At 44.7% G+C, this 22,335-nt stretch overlaps 1 protein-coding gene across 1 annotated transcript in view; it reads right to left on the bottom strand.

Annotated features, from left to right (window-relative positions):
* Window positions 1–20,230, bottom strand: part of LOC119385773 (glucose dehydrogenase [FAD, quinone]) — a 36,872-nt gene extending 16,642 nt beyond the window's left edge. Inside the window, exons 1-6 of the mRNA XM_037653160.1 lie at window positions 20,050–20,230; window positions 15,475–15,677; window positions 14,465–14,651; window positions 11,812–11,943; window positions 10,834–10,958; window positions 9,198–9,365 (exon numbers count right to left, since the gene is read on the bottom strand). Of these exons, the coding sequence (XP_037509088.1) occupies window positions 9,198–9,365; window positions 10,834–10,958; window positions 11,812–11,943; window positions 14,465–14,651; window positions 15,475–15,677; window positions 20,050–20,230 (996 nt within the window). The remainder of the gene's footprint in view (window positions 1–9,197; window positions 9,366–10,833; window positions 10,959–11,811; window positions 11,944–14,464; window positions 14,652–15,474; window positions 15,678–20,049) is intronic.
* Window positions 20,231–22,335: the final 2,105 nt, after the last annotated feature.

Genomic DNA, 22,335 nt, shown 5'->3' with positions numbered 1-22,335 from the left:
AGTAACCATCATTCATTAAGGCGAGAGCGTTGTATGGCTCGTGATTTTAAAAATCCAGTTTTGGGCAGCGCGACCACCATTGGTACCAAAACTCGAGTAGGCCGATGGAGGCTGTGCTACAACGGGTGAGGTGGAATATGCTTAAGGGTGAGGGTGGGACGACCAATACAATTGACTAATAATGTTAAAGTAGTTTAACTTATGAATGTCTCTCCAGAGCATAGCCTACTGTGGACTTCTAAGCGTCAGCTATAGGGGTTAAATTTTATTACAGCGCCACCTACATAATATGTGTCCGCCGTGGGAGCGATTGGCAGATAAAGTGGGCGCTGCTAAGCGCGAGGTCGCGGGTTCGATTGCCTGCCATGGCGGCCGTATTCCAGTGGGGACGAAATGCAAGAACACCAGCTTACTTTGATGTAGGTGCACGTTCAAGAACCCCAGGTGTTTAAACCTATTACAGATTTCCCCACTGCGGCTTGCCTCATAATGACAATGTGGTTATGGAACGTAAAAACCCTTAAATTATTATTACTACATAGGCCGCTCGGCGATAACAGAAATAATACGTGAAAAACAACCCTGTACACGCGCTTCGTAATTAACGCGATAGTGTCACATACCGAGTTTTGCCTAAATTAATGTTCTGCATGTCCTATCATCTGCTTATTTTAATAATTCTCAAGTAGCCACGTGAATGCGCACGTGGACAATTCGTAATTACAGATGCTCTTGTCGCAGGATAAAAAAAAAACCATATATAAAGGCAGAAGATTATGATATTCCTCTAGTTTTGCTTGCTTTGCTCGCTAGGCCATCTTCTGGCGCTGCTGTCGCATGCGAAAAGCTACACCGCAGTGTGTATTTTCGCGGGGTGCAAGTCAAGAAATGGCGTCTCCTGGTCTTTGTATTTTTTTTTCAGTCATATTGGAAGATGAGAAATCCAAAACACGACTAGACGCTTAAGACGAGTGCGGTTTAAACCACAATGCACTGCGGAGAAAACATTCAACCAGGTTGAATATAAACGCTTCGAGCTTTCATTTTTGGTAATTCAATTTACATAAACCAACACTCTACCAGTATCAGTGTTGTTAATAATAATAATAATAATAATAATAATAATAATAATAATAATAATAATAATAATAATAATAATAATAATAATAATAATAATAATAATAATAATAATAATAATAATAATAATAATAATAATAATAATAATAATAATAATAATAATAATAATAATAATAATAATAATAATAACTGTTGAGCTTTAACGTCCCGAAACCACGATATGATTATGAGGGACGCCGTCGTGGAGGGCTCAGGAATTATTGACCACCTGAGGCTCTTTAACGTGCGCCTAAACCTAAGATTTATTTCAGCATTTTTAAATATGGTTCGTCGACGCCCTGATTCCGTAGCGCCTGCGTAACTGCTTATGCTCGACCGAATCAAATGCCTTCTCGTAATCTATGAAGGCTGTATATAGGGGTTAGTTATATTCAGCGCATTTCTCTATCGCCTGATTGACAGTGTCAATGTGGTCTATTGTCGAGTAGCCTGTACGGAATCCTGCTTGGTCCTTTGGTTGACTGAATTCTAACGTTCTCCTAATTGCATTAGCTACTATCTTTGTAAGCAGCTTGTAGACAACGGACAGTAAGCTGATCGGTCTGCAATTTGACGTCCCCTTTTTTATGGATTAAGATGATCTTAGTATTCTTCCAAGATTCGGGTACCCTCACCGTTAAGAGACATTTTGTATACAGGGTGGCCAGTTTTTATAACACAGTCTGCCCACTCTTTCAACAGATCTGATGTTACATGATCCTCACCAGGGGCTTTGTCTCTTTTTCCCTCGAAGGCTTTCTTTATTTCCCCTGTCGTTACCGGTGGGATGCCCGATTCCTCTGGGCTACTACTACTTCTTACGTTATCTCCCTGGTTGCCCCGGCTACTGTACGGATCTCCGTCAAACTCCTCAGCTGTTTAAGCTACCCTACCCTTGTGTTAGTGCCTTTGCCTTCCTTGTCCCTTAGTACATACATCTGGTTTTTGCCTGTGCCCAGTTTTCACTTCACCGCTTAGAGGCTTCGTCCGTTCTAGAGATGACTAATAGAAACGTGGGACGAAGTTAGTCACGCGCGAGCCAGGCAATGTCCCCTGCCCCTACACCATAAATTAAGTAAAACAATACAATTCGGCTTCCTAGATGAAGTTCAGGAGCGGTCTATGCTATTCGCGGATCCATTTGGAATCAACGTCCATCGACACTGTCGACCAGCTCAAGGTGAGGTTGTGATATTCAAAGAGTACTCGAGAGCGTATAGTCAGCGTTTGCTAAAATAAAAAAATACATTGAAGTATAAAGTATACTGAAATAAAGTACAGATAGACCGCGTGCGCGTAGCTCGCACCATATATGCATCAATCGATAAGCTTTTGCCACCCTTCGTTGATACTAAATGCAGTTGCATTTTAGAAACGCTGGTTGTGCTTTCGCGTGTTGGCTAGCAGGTGAATGTATGCCGCAGATATGTATAGTCGTGAGCAAGATGACCTGCAACTCTGAAATTACCTTTTAAATAGGCCATAGCGGCTAAACGCAGCGAGCAAGCGCAAAAGTGTTCACGACACCAAATGCTCAAATGGAAATGTGTCTATGGCGATTCAGTGCGTTACATTTACATTAGTGCATTACAAGTATTCGAACACTAAACATTAATTCGGTGTTCGGCTCATATTGATGACAACAGAACGTCTTGACGGCATAGGCACGCGGTAACACACAAGCCGTTTAAGTGCTAAGTCCGATATACATACATACGCTCGGCAATACCTACACTGACTGCGTTATTCCTTTCACATTTCATGCGTAGAGATACATGCAGATGCGTTCGGATATGTGAATTGTTTTACGATGTAAGAATATTCAACGTGTTCTTTTCGTTTCGCGATCCCACGGAGCCAACGAGCAGCGGGCGACCGAATGGCTGGCTCGCTCGATGTACACACTTTTCCCATAGGGCTTCACGCTCCCGCGGGGCGTTCTGGGATTGCTTGAAAAAGGCTTATTAGCAAGAATCTCCCAATGCATTCACCCTCTTTCTTTAGGCTATCATCTGTAGCTTTGCAATCATATCCCTCAATTAATTTTACTATATATCTGCACTTAATTATTATTTGCCTGTAACTATCAAGTTAATTAATTACTCCTTTAAATTGCAGAAGGATCTCTTGAAGGGCCAGTTGGTATACCTGTTACTGCGTTGAAAACAGCGCGAAAACGGGACGAAGGTAACAAACAACACAAGCACTTATGTTATATTAGCATTTGGGCCTTTTTCGCTGTGTTTTCAACGCAGTAACGTGTAGCAACTGGCCCTAGCTTCAACACAGCCTTCTGCAATTTGTTTCTCTTGCAGCAGGCTCTTTCGCACCCAGTGTTTGTATAACACATCAATGTGCCAGCACTTGTATTGTTTCAAATGCGAAGCATTTCTTAGCGAACACTTGATACTTTGGGCATATCTATCTATCTATCTATCTATCTATCTATCTATCTATCTATCTATCTATCTATCTATCTATCTATCTATCTATCTATCTATCTATCTATCTATCTATCTATCTATCTATCTATCTATCTATCTATCTATCTATCTATCTATCTATCTATCTATCTATCTATCTATCTATCTATCTATCTATCTATCTATCTATCTATCTATCTATCTATCTATCTATCTATCCGCATACGTCTGGGTGCTCTCTTGATCGCCTCCTTAACTTGGTGTAGACCGAAATTTGCAGGGGAGGGTAAGAGGATTTGACGAATATGACTGTCGGGTCTTGACGTGAATAACGTGAAAATCCTGTCGCGTACGTCGTGAAACACTTTCCTCCAGACACGTGTGGCACATACCCGTTTACCACGTGCCGCGGTGTACGGTATGCGCCACGGTGTACGGGTATGCGCCACAGGCGATAGATAGTTTATATCAGGAACGGCGAAACAAACATTGGTAATTTAAATGCAAGAGCGTTAAGAGAAACCGATATCGGCAGCGTTGACCTCACAAATGGACAGAATAAAGATTATTATCTCAGCAGAAACCCAACCCAAGCACAACTCTGCGTGGCAGTCACGCATTCTATCACAGAGCCACGCCAGGGCTACAAACTGGTTTGAAAAAACGGACTATGCAGGCGTAATGTCGGTGCAACATCCATTGTGGTTGTGGTGCTGGGTATCTAATTTTACAAGAAAGCAATAAACACTGCATATGCATCCCTACGATACAGGCGTCATATCAGATTAATTGATGTGGTTCGTTGGCTCTGCTTTTATAGCAGTCTAATAAACCTTACATTTGTATTTCTATGATTCAGTAAGCTATATTGAAGCATTTCTCGACCCCGGCGGAACACATTAGCGAAAGTTACGTATGATATTCACATGATTGCACCATAAGGTGCACTTAGTTTCGAAAATACTGACGTATGTGTTCTAACGTGAGGGCTGACGTTACGTCGCACTGTATGTTACCCTTTAAACGCCAGTATTGTCTACGTGCCTGGTAAGCCCACGTTGTGCGCACAGTTACTGCACTTAAAAAAGCACGTTGATCCACCTAGTAACGCTAGGCTCAAAGCCATAAAATACAGCATAAAAGTACTCGATGACTGCTTCGCATGAAACCGATTCCCACAACGCGTGAGATCTGCCGAATTTTTTTCCTTAGCCTTTGTCCAGTTTTCGCGCTGTTTTCAAAGCAGTACTCCTTTAAATCGTGATCTATCGTAACTGTTTCTTGTGGCACATGTCAGTGATTCATGGCACCTATATTAAATGAATAATCATAATTGATTGCGAATTAATGATATTTATCGCTGCTAATAATTAACGATATTCTATTATTTCCCGCCATCGCACTATAACTGCACAAAACTGTCAGCAACGCTCAGCGCACACCGCGCATCATTGTTCGAGAAGCTTCGCGTTTATTGTAGATTGTTTTGTTAAGATTGCGCGCAAGTCGCGAACACTCGAGCTTATTCTAGAACTTGCGCGATAACCAGCAATAACGCTGGAATATTCGACGGCACATGTATAAATGCCGACGCGCTTCACCGCTTGTCAGCTGATCGACGGTCGACGCTCTGTTCGCCGCAATCAGTGAATACCGTGTGTATTGCTGTAAATTAACTTTCCCTTTCTCGGCCACAAGTACGGGCAAATAAAGAGTTTCATCTTGGACACGTCGCCTGCGGTCGTCGTCGACGTCACGACTACGTGACATTATACCATCTATTGTGAAGGAAAAAACAGCGCTACAAATGGACGAGGACTAAGGAAGAAAACAGGACACAGGCGCTGAACTCGCAATCTTGAAGCGCTTTTGTAGCGCTGTTTTTTCCTTCACAATGATGAATCACCAACTAGCCCAAGTTTCTCTTCTAGTGCAGCTTATACTATCTATCTTGATTATGTCCTACACTGACAGCTTTCACCCCTACATTTAAAATATGTTGAATTCATCGTCGCCATTCATTAGTCATGCACTTCATGCCAAGGTGCGATTATAGATCAACATTATAGTAAGTCATTCCTAATGTGCATTCTGGGCTAACGTAATTTTAAAAATTCGCGCAGCTTGCACTGAGTCGCGCAAGGCTGTGCTAGAGGGGAGCTGGTCGACACTTGGCTGGTCCTGGCTTGACCAGCCAAGTGTCGACACGTGCATTCACACGCATATGCACGAAGTGTTCACAGGAGCACACTGTAAATCACGAGTCTAGACTAGGTGTTGATAGGGTTCGATTGGGTATCGCTTGGCAATTGCAACACCAAGTAGGTCACAACACCAGTAAATCACAACACCAAATGAATCTGCTCAAGCAGATTAATTATGATAATTAGCTTAATAGCATTGTAACGGAAAAACAGCGTGAGAACACAGGGACGAAAGGGGCACACACACAACGCTCGTGTGTGTGCCCCTTCCGTCCCTGTATTCACGCGCTGTTTTTTCGTTACAGTGCTAACAAACCAATGAGCCCGCCGAACTGCAATAGCTTAATAGCTCTTAGTGGCACATTGGAGACTTGGTCTCGATTAGCTTGCATCCCAAGTCAGACTAGCCTTAATTTTAACTTAATTAGTTTAATTACCCAAACTCGCACATTCGAGGTTCAGCCTCGACTAGCTTGCATTCGAAGTCAATATAAGGCTAATGAACTAATTAGCATAATTAATGCTAATTTAGTCTTAATCAGCGCCATTAAGTCTTAATTAGTATTCGCTAATTAGCATATGCCGAGCGCGGCATGACTATGCAACAAGAATCTCAACTCGGCCTAATTATGGCAAATTAGCCTTTGAGTATATATGCATGGCTAATGAGGTTTTGCCCTGCTCAACTAGGCTTAAATAGGATTGGCTATGATTCACTTGGCTTAACTAGGCACAGTTATGCTGAACACGCCGGCATGATGATGATTGCTTGTCTACATCGCGAGTCAGACAAAGGGTGGGATAACAGCTCTGCTGTAAAAATAAATATTTTAATTGTGCTGCAGTGTCCTTAATTGCCAATTAGCAAAACATTCTAAATGTATTCAGCCTCTCCCTCTATTATTTCATTTGATGCATTACAATGATATCGTCCTATTAATTTATTGACCATCTACTCACACTTGATAATTGCCTACAACGATCACTAATAAACGATAAAATATTTTTCTCTTGCATAAAATTTGATTTGCCACCTTTAATCACTCGGTTGCATAGATTTCCCCCAAAATCATCCCTCACTACTAACCATCGATCGCTACCACTAAAGATGATTGCGTGTTGTTATGTATCCCTTATCGTAAATTCATACATTGAATACCGTATAGATTTCATGTACGTATGCTTCTATACTGAAAGCCTTCTATTATGAGCTTAAAATTTGTGATTAATCATCGTTACAAGTGATGACTTATATGGTCAGGGTGCAAATGTGCATAATGTTGCTGAGTAAACCTCAGTCAGTGTGAATACTTGCGGGTACGTCATTGTCAAATGTGTTAATTATCCATAATAATTAAGCTAAAATACCCCTAATCCCTAACTAGCAACTTAAGATTCTTATATCTTTCATCCTCTTCGTCTCCACTCCATGTGATACATCACAACGTGATCCTCCGATTAGTTGATTTTTATTTATCCCTTTCCTATTTATCACTAAGTGTCAATATTAATAATTCCAGAGTACGATTACCATCTCTTTTATACCTTTGATTCTAAATTAGCTATAACAGTAGCTACTCCTAGTTAGATGCGATAGCCATCTAGTATTAATGGTGTACGTTGCAATACTACCTATAAATATATATATATGATACATGTCCTTCTGTACTCACCGCTTTCAACAATAAGCTTTATATAAATTGTTAAATTCATTAGTACCTTTGATTACATATACTCAATAGAGGAAGATTCGCATGCGTATCAATGTCTCTTGTTAATTATTACTTGCTTTGAATTGCGATGAGCTATTCTCGTTTTTGATCATCTGTTCTAATTAACCCATGATTTCTCATTGCTAATTATCAACGAATGAACTCCACAGTATTCATACCCTCAATATCTTGAGCAGCTTCAAGAATAACAAACTTGTATAAAAACACTGACATTTTCCCGTGTTTTCGGGCCACCGAAAACACTATGAAGCGCATGCACTCCTATAAGGTGGTTTCACTGCAATGCACCTTTTTACAAAAGTTCCCGTCGAACCTCGGAAACTTCGCCTACATCAGCCAAACTTCACAGGTACGAAGACTGAATCATCTAGATTGGATCACTTTAGTGATTTTGGCAGGTGAGAGCGCATTGTTTTTATATAATTTTTTTAATTCTCTCCTATGGAGTTTCACATAGCACATAAAAGTGATTCTCGAACCCAGGAAGTTTATGGGAATAAAACAAAACTTCTCGCACTGTGAGATGTTGACTCCCAGATTATACGGACGAAGTGATTTAAGCTTATATTGAGGCGTTGCACTACAATAAATGTTTAAAGGTCGTTTCCCATTCAGTGACGCTGCCACTCAGCAGCCAACGCAACAGATGGCGCTAGTTGTCGATGTCCCGAATTCCTGGACATGTTAACCAAGTGATAAACACCGCGGCCACACGTTTCAGCATCCCTGGTTAACCCTCTGTACAGGGCGCTTAAGTGGCGGTTTCCTTTTATTTTTATATATACGAAATGCACTATTCCAAATAAAATTATTGTTTTAGATAGTATCAGAATATAAATGAGTAAAGGGCACTTTATCGGCATCACATTTTCGTTCGCTCTCAGCAGGGCGTAAAGTTAATACGGCATACTTGTTGTTGCAGTAAACAAAATATACCAGGTGTTTGCTTTAACGGTAACATGGCTTTTATTTAAACTCATTTGGCACATAGCGCAAATATACTTATAGAGCTGGATCCACACGAAATAAATTTTGAAACAACGACATCAGTTCTGTGATAAGTGCTCTCCACTTACGTTTCTTCATCAAAACGTCTTTTTATGCATTAAAGCTCGAAAATTGCTGAAACATCAATATAATATGCCCTGAGCTTTGAGAATGCGTATCTAAAAGCTGGTGTCGTCCTCAATATCAAATTAGGTGGACATGAATTTTGAAGTCAGAGGTTTCCATTCGGAAATTGCAATAAGTGTCGCGAAGAAATTATTTCGAAGATTAAACAATGACACTCGATTAATTAGTTAAGTATTCAAATTCGACTTGTAGTCTTATGGTAGCCTGCCCCTAAGCAGGCAATCATCTCGCTCAACAAATGAAACAGCCCCTGTGAAGGCAAACATTTTGCTCAACAAATGAAAACGTGCTACCTGTAGCGTGAGACCGGTTTCGCAATTTGTTAACGCCTGCTAACCATTCGAATAGAGCACTCCCTTGAACCGTGTCGACTAGATCTCACTGCTCAGCAACTCACAACGTCATTACCTGCGCCTACATAAAATTGTCTTTTCATCCTATGGCATCTGGTTATTCTTGTCTGGTTAGCTATTTGAAACGTGCCTTGACGTGAGAAATGATGCAACAGCAAACACCTCACTGCCGTAGGAAAGTAAGTCCTCAACGCCTTCGTGGTGAGTCGTCAAAAATGGTGTATAAAGCCCGACCTGTAGCCGTTCCAAGTCTTCTCTGGGCCCCACACCAGACAGCAGAAGAAGCTGAGCAGATCCCACGGTGCCAGCGGATAGGACCACTTCTCGTGTAGCGGACACGCTCTGTGTCGTGCCGTATCTCATGAACGTCACGCCCACCGCACGGGTACCTTCGAAATTGATCTGCGTCCCAGAATGACGCGGCACGTTGTTTTAAATATTGCTTCAAAAAAAAAAACTGACTAATTACAGTTCGAAAAACAGGACAGCAGTAAAAGAAGTACATAGACACACACGATGTCTAGGACAACATTTATTTGTCACAACCACGCAATGTGTACTCGCTCGTTCTGAAAGAAAATAAGGAAAGAACAACAGAAAAATAAGCAGTAAAAGGCTGTGATCAATGAACCTCCTTCACTGTTGGACGCGTCGTCCTTTTGCTGTTACCCCGTTCACGGAGTCGTTTTACAAGTTCTGTACGCGTCGTGCGTACTTGCCCAACCATCCAACTTAGGAGCGTTTCAAATTGGTTACGCGCAAAGTTGTTTGCGCAGAGTTCGCGAGATAGACTGTTGCGCCGTCCGTTTCAACAACTTGCCTCAATGGACATTTTTGTGCAGGAAATGCGTGTTTTGCAACTCCACGATCGCTCGAAACTGAATTTCTGTGTTCCTTTACATACGGCACCATGGAAATACTCGCGTCATAAATAGAGAGAGATGCAGAGAGAGATGACAACAAACATGTCCTGGTTTGCAACAAGCACGCATGGTCATTGCTGAGTAATCGTAAATGGGGTAATATTGGAAAGTTGGCCTCTTTAGTTGAGCAGTTATCCCAAAAAATCTCAATTAGAATAATGAGAAATAATTAAGAAAAAGAAAAAGGTCAAGATGACAAGAAAACACCACACACATATACACAAATCACTAACGTGCTAGGACCCCTTCTTAGACGAGTGACAGCGCCAGGTAATTTGAGTCAATGTCCTCATCGTATTGCACTTTTCAATACTTCACCCTGTGTTCAAGAATTGAACACTAACCACTGACGTCGTGCGTTCCATGTGCAGCCTACGACACAATTTTCTTTTTTTTTTTAGTAAGGCGATACAATAAAAGAACAATCAGGTTGAGCGAGATGCACTCCAAGGAACTGCTAAACTGTGAGCTGTATGTTCGGCCGACTGCTTCATTTCGGACTGTAAAATAGCGCTTGTGTTATTCGACAGTTTAGGAAATGAATCTAACAGAGAATTAAAGTCCACTTTAAGCCCTTTCAGTTTGCGTCATTATTACTGAACTACAGTTAATGACAACAATGAATGTCACCCAGTGGCGTGGCTAGGGGGTGGTCCACCGGGCCCCTGCCACCCCCCCCCCCCGAATTTTTTTTCACCATGGCATACAGAGCCCAAAATGACACTCGACCACACCTGCCTGCATGGCCTCCACTTCATATCAAGGAGGTGCCCCCCCCCCCCCCCCCCCGAGAAAAATTCTGCCTACGCCCCTGATGGCACCTATGCTTTCCCCGGCCTGTCTGTTGGATTCATTTGTTGTGTCGAACAAAGAAACGAGCCCCTCGAAAAAACTTCCGCTTCTATCGTACGACGATTCACAAGTTATAGAATCTCCGTCGCACACACCTTTGTGACTTGGCTGAAGAGAGCCACGTCGAGATTGTTCCGCTTTCTCAGCACGGGCTGTATGAACGACTTGCTTGCGCTAACTCGCTCTCCATTCGCAACGTTTGCCTGCAGGCGAGAGCAACCTGTTCACGAGAAAGTGAATGCATGAGGGAAAAAAACTGATCGGTCAAACATGTCTACGAAATATAAGCTATGCATTATTGTTTAAATTGAATTGGCTAGTACTGTTATATTACAGTTGTGATATCCTTGTACTTTCGACCCAAGAAGAGGGTCGATCATTCTTGTTTTTCAGATCAGTTCAGAGAAGTTTATTAAGTGCCCTGTGAATGGGTGGGATGAACCTGCACCCCGCCTAGGCTTCGACCAAGGTTTGCTAGCTCTTGGCGGCTTCCTCGTCTCGCTGGACGGCCCAGAGTGGGTGCTCCAGGTCTGAGCTGAGCAATGAAGACTTCCAGCGTGCGCGGAGGCTGTCGCTGTTTGAGGCTTCGTCACTGTTATTGCGTATTATACCAGGAAAGTCGCTTGCTCAAGGATAGCTCTAAAGTCCCAAAGGTATTATTAGGTGTTTATTTCCTAGAACAGCATTAGTATAAAACTTTATTTGTTGTTTTTGCTTATGTAGTCCCAGCGGGTCGAACACTCAGTACAGCAACTCATTTGTTGCTAGAGTGCGGCTGTCCCAGTCAATCACTCTTCACTGGTTGTTCACAGCTGTGCTGCGAACAGTGGTCTCCCAATGGGAGCGGGAAGGAGTGAGTATTCTGGGTTGGTCATGCTGCTTGGGGCATTACCACGTGGAATGGTGCAAACGTGAGTGTTCTCCCCAAAAAAGGACATTAGGCCACGGTTTGGGCAAAAAGTGTGGTAAAGTGCAACACATACACAACAGCACGTTTTCTTTATCTGCACTGTGAATGGCAAGAAATCTACATGGAAGAGCTTTCTTTCTCGTCTTAGCAGAGTCTGGCTTACCTGACTGGGTCGCGCCGTTGTAGTCGACCATGGGATAGCCGGACTCATTGCACGCATCGAGGAAAAGCTCGTTCAATGGAGTGCTGGCATTCGCGTATCCCACCGGTACCTCGCCGCTTTCTCCGTGGTATTCTGCTTGTTCACACACACAAAAAAGTTCGGAGAAATGCAATCGTTGATACAAAAGGTAACCGTATTAAATACCCTTACCGTACATTCTGAAAACACCTTTCGCTGGTGCGATCGCAAAGGCATGTCCAAAATGCGTTTACTTTTACGCTGCTTTCAATCAAGGAAGCCGAAAACGCGTGTGCAACTCCAGCAAAGGAACGTTTCTTAAATGTGTGCAGCAGGGGTGCAGCCAGAAATGTTTTACGGGGGTGATACAGCCACTTTTTATGCATACCTATAAAAAAACGCTTGCGCGCGTGGCGTGTGTATGCGTACGTGTATGTATATGCATGCAAAATGTGAAAAAAAAACGCCAGGTCTGCGTGGAAAGCGCAGCAGAGCTACAGCGAAAGCTGGAAGAGCGGCATTCCTAGAGCCCGTTATGAACTCTCTTGGGCGAGCAAACTAGCAGCGTACCCACCACGCCATTATTCATCATTCTGAAGAGAATCGAGGTACCGTCTGTAAGGCATTATGTCCTTTTGCTGACGCGATGGCTGATGACGATGAAGAATTATGGCTCAACCCTTTGTAATGGGTTGGAAGCTTTATACGACCCACTAGTTACGTAATTGGCATTGTGTGACGCCCGGTCGTTATTTCACTCTCCCCCCCCCCCCTTTATAACATACGCTAACGTGAGAAAGAGAGAGAGATGGTGAAAGAACTTTATTGAGACCCTGAGGAAATGAATTATGGGATCCTTATCGGCTTCCTTGGCAACCAATATAAGTGCACTTGCGACGAACCCAGTACGCTATAAATCATCATAAGCTTTGTGAAGTAGGGAAGCATCCCCTATGCCATTTTTCGTCATTCTGCGGAGAACCGTGGTACCCGCTAAACACCTGTAAGGCATTATGCGCACTTTGTCGATTCTGTGGCTGATGACGATGAATAATTATCACAATACCCTTTGTAATGGCTTGGAAGCATTCAACGCCCAACTCGTTGCGCAGTTCGCATTCTGTGACTCCTGGTTGTTATTTTACTCTTCTACCACGCTACCCTTTAATCCCCTTTTCCACCTCATCTGCAACAGCAGCCAAGAGTCATCTTTTTATTTCAATAAAAGTCACACTAATTAATAATTAATTAACTAATTAATTAATTAATAATTCATCTTCCAGCCCGAAATCTTACACGCCCGTTTTGGTCGTCTATCAAATTCCAAAGGTGTAAACTATATAAACTTGATCCTTCGCTCAAGCTACAGCTATAATCGCGAATTTCCCGCTCCGATGCGACGCTGTTATGCCGACTTTGGTGGGGTGTTCCATTCACAAAGGTGTACTTGTTTTGCATCGGCATGGCGGACACCTCTACACGCAACTCCTGCGGAACCGAAAAGGAATTAAGTTCCTACATTAGTTCCGTGCTAGCGACTTATTGTTTCATGTAGCGACGTCAGTTATGCAGGAGGAAGGGGTGCGCTCGCCCACGCCCCCAGGCCGTGAACCTTAGCAGCCTAAATTACCGGGTAGAATATATTAATGAGAACTAACAGACAATAACGCCAAAGAAAGTATAGGGGGTAGAATATGTGTCACATGGACATTACTGCGACAATAACCTTTGAATCAATGAACATCAAAATTTTTCATCGCAACAACAATTATCTTGAGTGCCGCTCTCAATGCACTGTTAGCCCACGGCTCTCCCCCTATTCCCCTCCCCTGCCTCATGCCGGAAGAATAGGAGCCAGTGACGCCGCGGGTTTCATGCATGATGTCACCTTGTGATAGCGGTATTTGACCTCGAAAAGAAAATCCTGCGAGTATGCACTCTAAAAAAGAGTGCTTTGACTCGTTTAGGGCACGTTCGCACCGAACGCGGAGCACGCAAGCGGGCAAGCGGATATTCAAAGCGGAGCGGCAGCGAGGCCGCGCGGCTGTTCAGACCAACCGCGTTGCCTTCTGCCCGCTCCGCCGCGCGGATGGAGCGATCCACCAATCCACGGCGGAAGTGTCGCCATCTTGCGGCACCACGCAATACTGCGCGCGCGCTTCTCGGACCTCGATTGGCTGCGGCCAAAGCGGCCAACTTTTCTGCGCGGAGAAAATCGGTCCGGGAGCGATCCGGACAAGCGGCCGCGGGTTTTCCGCTTTTGCGGATAATAAGCGTCCACTTTCCCGATCCGCCTCTCCGCTTTCCGGATCCGCGCTCGGTGTGAATGTGCCTTGAGAGTGAAATTTCTCCTACGCTGTCTCCCAAGGTCGATCCTCGCGTCGCAATGACCTTGAGCGGCCGGAGCGCAACCGCTCGAGGACATTGTAAGTCCTTGCTTGCCACTTATACTACTATCTCGAAACTTACACGTGAGCTCTCTTTGGAGATCATTATAGTCTTTTTGGTGAGTCGTTGAACCCAAGAGAGAGTTAACGTGTCTCTTTAAAGAGAGTCATACACGGGCCAAGTCAGGGCTCAGCGATACTCTTTCTTTCTGAGAGTGAGTGGCTCCGTAGATTTCAACAGTACTTACCATCTACTGGCCCGGCACGAAAATCCTCAATGTCCCTGAAATGTGGCAGAACATCCTCATATGCCCAACCCGTGGCTCCGTACGCTTGGGCCCAGCGGTCATAATCGTGGCGATTTCCTCGCACGTACATCATGAAATTTAATACGCTGCTTCCGCCTAGAACCTTGCCTCGCGACAAAGGGCACCGCTGTAACAATGCAGAGACGTGCAAGCTTAGAAAGATCAATTGGTGCAATAAGAAATTAAGTTATACGGTAATTTCTTAACCACGTAGTCTGCGTCTGTAGTTTACGGGTTGTGTAATCTCAGAAAACATTTGCTGTCCTACAAGTCTTTCGCAGCAGCATTCAAAGGTGTAGAGCGTCATGTCGTTCGCAAAGATTGTAGTGCACGCTTAAAATCGGGCTGCCGAAATATGCAGCACTTTCATATATTTGTGGACACACACGCTGTCCTGAAATACGTGACGCCGACAACGCTCTGAAGTATACCCGACTCATTAATGAAGTTATAAACCCATAACTAATTTCGGAGCCGTATTATCCAGCATTCGCTTTTCTAGAGCGCATTTCAGATCATAATAAAATTGGTATTGATTTGAACATGAATATGAATAGAAAGGCGTAGCATGGATGTTCCTCAAAAACATTTCAAGCTTTGAAATTCAAGAAAACTAGGTCCTGGCTTGAGGATCAAAGATCGCCTCCTTGAACCTAAAGCCTAAAGTACAAAATGTGCTTCGCGTAATTTGACTTCTGATTCGAGTGAGAAAGGCTTCATGCAAAGCCCGTAGGAGTGCTTGAGTGATGGAGACCTCCTTTGGTGGCTTATTCAGAGGAGAGCTTTTTAACGTATACTTACTCGGCTCACTTATACTTCTCATAACGTTTTCTCTTAAATCGAGTGTGAGAAAGGTGACCGATTTCTTTTTATTGTCGTCGATGTCGAATATAGTTTCTGCATGGCAACGTTAATGAAACCTTCGTGGCACCAGTGCAACCAAGGCTCACCTGTTCGTGGAAAGAAAGGCAGGAGTTCCTCTGCGGCACAGTCCGATAGTCCCAGTCATCATGGCCACCGAGGTTGTAGGCTGCAGTTAGAGGTATCTGTCGCGAAGCGGTTTCCAGACCGCCGGCTTCCAGCAGCAGCACAGTTGTGTCCGGATTCGCAGACAAGCGATTAGCAACCACGCAGCCAGCAGATCCGCCGCCAACTGCGCGCAGTGATACGTTTCAAGCAGTCAGAAGGGCAAAACCAATGTACAAAGCGAAACGGGGAAAGGGGGCCCATTTATAGGGTCATAGTTAGTCAGTACTCTCACTGGCGTGATAACGCACGGGAGTTCTAGATTTTTATTTTTATTGCGACTTTTGTCATTCTGCAGGACGATCCATTTCAAGACGACTTATCGCTCTGGAAATGTTTTGCGCTTCAATTTAGGAGTTGTTGTTGTTGTTTTTTCCTTACAGAATTACAATCAACAAGTTTCAGATTACCTGGCACCCAATAAAGCATGTTGTCCAGCATATTCTTCGATTATGTGCTTCGCATGCTTACTCAATAACGGGAAATAATATTCCTAGAGGTGAATAATGAAATTCTACAAAATGCAGTTTTAAACACATGTCTGCCCAATGCGCTATGATACTGCATGCCATGTTGTAATTCTATGTTCAATCATGTTTTTTTCGCTGAATGTATTGATGATGCCGTTATTGTATAGTAGTAATTGCAGCCGCGGATTCCTTTGAGCGCAAGGCGCGTGAAATAGATTACAACAACCACATTGAAACGCAATGTAACGGAAAGCAGGCAACAAGAGGCGCAACACACTGCCTAATAGAGCGATGTGAATTTCCTCATCATGGAGAAAAAAAGCTGGTATCTTCAAAAGATCGTGTCGTATTTCGAAGTAATAACAATGACCATGAATACCGCCTTAGAAACATCGGTTTATCTGCACAGGAAAGCATCCAGTTGTGTGACCTGAGCACGGGCTTTACAGTAAAAATGGGCCAACCCTCAGAGGGCCTCTGCGCTCGCGTTACTTCACTTGTCATTTCAAAACGGCTATCTACACCACACGTACCCGAAAGGCAAACCTTTGTCATCCACTTGCCATCAACTATAGTTCACATAGTTTTTAGTCAGTGCAACTAATGTCGTGAAGCTGGTTAAAGGCGCCACGACCCCCAATTTTCGATCATAATCTGTGTTATGTGTTAACCCTTTTGCGTTCACCAACGAGCAGGCGAAAGTTTGGCGCATTTAGTCGAACACTTACTTTATAATTGAATAGATTTATAAGCAGACGAGACGCCTGAGAGTCGGGCAACACTGGCGCACTAGCGAGCCGTGATGTAGCAATTCTGCTTACTTTGCGAGCGTCTACATTCCTCCGGCGCATGATTTTGTTACGTGGTCAGCTGCGCGTGCAATGGAGCTATTTCAGCTTTCATCAGCTTGGACTTGAAGTTAAATGATTTGCAGCGGCGGAAACTTTGGTGGTAGACGACGGCTACGCTCCACGAAGCACACAGAGCGTAGCTGTCATGGCGTGTGTGCCTAAACGTCACACACACCATGGCAAATGGCGGTCGCCGGCGGAGGGCGGTGTTTATAACCAGCGACTTCTAGGGCTCATTTCGCACTGAAATATTATTTTAAGAGTGCATTCTTCATATGTGTATAGGCACAACATACCCTGTATTTCTATTTGTCCCTGAAAACCGCATATTGTTGGGTGAACGTGTCATCGCTAATTAAGGGAATAACAAGTTTGTTTCTCCAACTTTCGAACCGCATTTCACATAAAAAAAGTGAATGGTCGCGTCAGTAAACTATTGCACTATATTATACAGTACGTGATCGACGGGCTCCCGGTAAATACGTGCAACAAGTATCAATTTTGTGGCGTCTAGGCTCGTACGCCGGGTGGCTGGAATAGTTTGATACGCGACGTTGCAGGAGCGGAGGCATCCTACATGTAAAGAGTGCCTGCGCCGAGCTCTGTAATTATGCGACGCTCATAGACTGCCAAACGAATAAATATCTAGCTTGTGAGAGGGCTCTATCCTGAACGTTATTTCGAAGCAAACTTTTTCAGCCTGATATTTTTTTTACAGCGACATCTGTTATGAGATCACAACAACAGCCGATTTGAGTGGCACCGTTGTCCGCCGCCGCCTGTAACCGCGATCGCGCACAATGAGAAAAAAAAAATATCCAGGATTGAGTGGGATTTGAACCTACGCCTTGTTACGTCTGGCTCTCGAATTCCTCATTGTGAACGCCATTGTCCACGGACCTGTCATGCAAAAGCTTTTTCCCAGGGACCGGCGCTTAGACGGACGCGCTGAACCCCGCATTTTCCTGGGAGGTACTTATGCACCTGTGACAACTGTGATAGGGCGAGCGAGGCGGCGCATCGTGGGATGGCGCCGCCGGAGAGGTTCACATCGAAACACGGCATGTCTTCTGGCGAACGCAGACATACACGTGCTCCAGACGCCTGCCGCCATCTCCTCCGAAGTCGGACATCGATCTGAACCATGCTCCTCGCCAGGTTTATTTTGTGGCCCCTTTATCCTTTCTGGTGGGCGTAGCGCTGAGACGGCAGGACACCTTACTGGCAGGAGCCGCTGTCATCGCTTCCCGGATATCTCAGTGCTAGCCGACGCGAGACTATATAAGCCGAAGACTCTTGTACAAAATATGCCCTCTCCACCTCTCTCGTAAATATGTAAATAAACCTCCGTTCTCTCTTAAGAACGCTTCTCCTCTCTGCAAAAGGTGGGCGACGGGTTCGACGACCGGGGCCGGCTATCGATGACGACACCCGCCGGGCCCGAGTCCTAACAGCCCCCTGCGTGGCACTCGCGTGTCCTACCACAGAGCCATGCCACTGCCAGAAAGTTCTTCGCAAAAACACCCTATACAGGTGTCATACCGGGCAAGAAATCACGTTAACAGGTGTAATACAGCGTGGTAGAAGAGTAAAATAACAACAAGGCGTCACACAGTGCGAATAGCGTAATGAGTGGGTGGGCTTCCCACCCATTGCAAAGGGCTGAGCCATAATTTTTCGTCATCAGCCACACCACCTACAAGGTGCACACAATGTATTACGCATTTGTATCGGATACCTCGTTTCCCCGCAGTATGAAGAATAATGCTACTTCCATACTTCGCAAAATTATGTCGAGTTTTGGCGTAGTGCGTGCCTCGCAACTGTAGCTGTAGCAGTCGCCCCAGGAGTGTTTACAACGGGCTCTAGAAAGGCCGCTCCTTCAGCTTTCGCTGTGACAGTGCTGCGTGTTCCGCGCAGGCCTGGCGCTTTTTGTTACTGGTGCAGTCTTTGTAGATATGCTTGATAAGACGTATATATATTTGATAATGTACTGGAATTCAAGTACGCTTCCCACGCTCATTGACTACGCAATCGGCCGTGATTGCCTGTAGATTAATATGTAATGGTTTGCTAAACCGTTAGAAATATCACAGCCCAGTAATAACGCATTGTGCTTCTGAACACAAAGTGCGGATCCCGTCAGTTACCCCCGAACAATATTCAGCTCTCGGTTCTGTCTGAGCACAGCTTTAGTGCCCGGCCTCAAAAGCATGGATTAGTGGATGCTTCTCACGTTAGCGCCGAAATGGTGGCGAGTGTACCTACTTGCTTCAAGCGTTAGCATAGCTGGAAAATAAAGCAGACGATTTCTATCGATCACTGTCGCACTCAAAGTGGCTCGAAGTGACTCGAAGGACACCGATACACACCGTATAAGCCCACTTGTCAGTAAGCTCTGAAAATGCTTCTGCGAGCTTTGCGACAAGTCGCTTAAAACGTGTGCGGAATAAGCCATTGCTTGCTTTTCGTTTTCTTTTGTTGTTGTTTCATGAGTGGGCGATGAAATTGAAATATAGTGCCCCTCCTCCTCCCTGTGACACCCTCTCTTTGTTGTCAATATCAGATACTCAGAGAAGTATGTGCTTATGACATGATAACATTCGAAAACTCACGACATCTTTTGGTGTAGAATAGCTTGTTCCTACATGGGCGCGGGTGTTATCACTTGAAGGTCAAGGTAAGAATTGCTCCTCTCTACTACAGTGAAAAGCAACAGAGCAGTCGTAGCGCACGAAAGACTTGAGTGCCGTTCTAGAAGTCATTGTGCGATATCGCACAATGACTGCGAGATATCGAAATGCGAGATATCGTTGTAATGTCTACTGAATATGAGTCAGAGGTCCAATGATTGCGTTTGAATGTAGCAATAGTGCGACTGGATCTAACATTGCTGGCGTTTAGAAAGAATTTCTTTATCCGTGTTCAGCCATAACACAGTCTACTTATAGCGCGTCCCTGCCCCCACAACACCTCAACTTATCCCGTTCTGTCGAAATTGCAACCACGATCGCGTAGGAAGACCCTGCATACATGTTCCTAGATTGCCATTTTCGAACCCTCTGTCTGCTCCGAGGAAAACAGTCGGCCACTAACAATGTCGCACTGAGCACTTTGGGGAAGTCAACTCGCTGCAGGCAGATCTGCGATGAAAGCAACAACTAATTCGTTATCTCACCGATTACGTAGTCGTACTGTTGGCGCAGCTCCCCGAGCTCGTAATCCCGCAGCACGGGCAGGTCTGTGAAAGGCACGTGGGCTATTAGGTTAACGAGCGCAATTAGCAGACCCACAGGGTTTTGTGGTGCAGCGCCTCGCCCCCACAGGGCACAGGCCAGTGCGTCGATGTCACCGCTCATGCTCCTACTCCGGTGTTGTTCCCGTGCCTGGACCCTGCAAAGTGTCTATACTAGTGGGCCCAGTATCTCGTTTCTGCTAAACGAAGAATACACCCACAATATTTGACGGCAACGGAAAGCGCTTTCGAAATAAGCAGCTGTACGTAGCTATCCCTTTGACATCCGTTCCATAAACGCTGCCCATAATTTTTATCCAGCGCTGTAGCAACGGCAGCTATAAACTATAAAGGGTTCATTTATACTCTAAAAAAAAAAAAAACAAATTAAGCGCTCTCTGACTGGTCCGTTCCTCCCCCGGTGCGCTGGTCATGTGACCTGCATTACACAACTACTCTGATAGCCTCCTCTCTCCTCCTTTACTGGCGACGTGGCGTAGCTTGCTCCTCACCGGACGACAAAGGGTATAACTAGAACAAGACCACTGGTAAACAAAAACGTAGAAAAGAAACGAAAGCCCGTAATGAGTGTGTTTTTGTCCCGCAACGATAAACGGCATCTGGCTTGCTTGCGTTTCCTTTCTCGAACACTCGGTGCTCGCCACTTTACTATCAAGAATGCTGTGTCACGCTGATAGCCAGCACTCTGTTCATCACAGGAAAGTACCTGTCGTGCGGCGATAATGCAAGGAAAGACATGCGGCAGAGATGGTTATTTATGTCGAACAAAAATAGATCCTCTTTTACGCGCTCTTCTTTTTTTTCCTTTACAGTTTAGGCCATCAAAATAAAGGTAAATGATTCAAATTTTTACAGGAGATACGCGTGTTGCCTCGATTCAGAAAGAAGCAGTGCATAATTGCTGTTTTTGTCGCTGTTCCATATCAGAAAGGAACGCAGAAATTAATCTAGCTCTAATGGTGCATTCACATTTGAAAAGCGGAGAAAGAGCGAGAACGCCAGAGCGGCCGAAAAACCGTGCTCGCGCGCTTCGAACGTGTTCACATTTGTTCTGCCACTCCTGCATGCCTTCGTCGTCGCCACCTTCGTCACTTCGATAATTCATCCTACTTTGCCCGTTTCCTGAGCATTTAATTTCATACCGAATTCAAGTACCGAATGCTAGTTTGTTGGAGCTTTACATCCCAGAACCACCATATGATTATGAGGAAGGCCGTAGTAGAGGGCTGAGGAAATTTTGACCATCTGGTGTTCCTTAACGTACACCTCAATCTAAGTACACGGGCCTCAAGGCTCTGGCCTCCATCGAAATGCGGCTGCCGCGGCCGGGATTCGATCTCGCGACCTTCGGGTCAGCACACGGGCGCCATAACCACTAGACCACCGCGACGGGTGCTGGGGTTACTTGCGAGCCATGAAAAGCAGTCCCTCCCACGATGTATAATCGAAAATTGCTTTTAAGCGCGCATTCGCGTGACCTAATTAAAATGCAGCACCAAATAGCTCGCATGATCTTACCGCATCAAGGCTTTTCGAGGAAGATGCTTTACGTGCTCAAGTTAAGGTAAGTTTTGTGGGCCGACGTGCTCCATTAAGTGCCTGGACCTCTGCAATTTCGAAAGTGAATCAATCTCAGCCATGTTGTCGCACTATCTGCACTTGTCAGACAGCATGCTCGAGCTGTGGAGATAACCATGACCAGTCTTTAATAAAATTGACACAGAGAAAAGAATGAATTGCGATGGCCTCCAAGAGGTAAACGAAAAATTCTCGCAAGGCAAAACAAAGGGCATATTACTGCAACACGTCAGCATGAGAAGTCTGACACACAAGGCGGAGATGGCGTCCTCGTCGGCCACCACGGAATCAAAACTACAGCCCTTTGGCTCCAGTCACGCCGGTCCCTCAGGAGGGGTTAAAAAATGCCGACGAACGAATATCCAGAAGCGACGCATACAGAGAACAGCACAAGCCTGGACACAACTACGTGGTCACGCTTACGTACCGTCACTATCTCTGGTCTCTCAATATGAACGAGTTTTAGGAGGCGTCTTTGTTATAATCGGTAACCAAGGTGGCGTCTCGCCATATAATTGAGATAGAAACGAAGAGAGAGAGAAAAGATAGAAGGCGACAGAAGAACTACAGAGAGAGAGAGAGAGAGAGAGAGAAAATGAACAGAAAGAAAGAGAAGGAAGAGAGAAAGAC

This window comes from Rhipicephalus sanguineus, chromosome 3 (genome assembly GCF_013339695.2).
Source record: "Rhipicephalus sanguineus isolate Rsan-2018 chromosome 3, BIME_Rsan_1.4, whole genome shotgun sequence".
NCBI lineage: Eukaryota > Metazoa > Arthropoda > Arachnida > Ixodida > Ixodidae > Rhipicephalus > Rhipicephalus sanguineus.
This window is presented reverse-complemented; position numbering and strand designations above follow the sequence as displayed.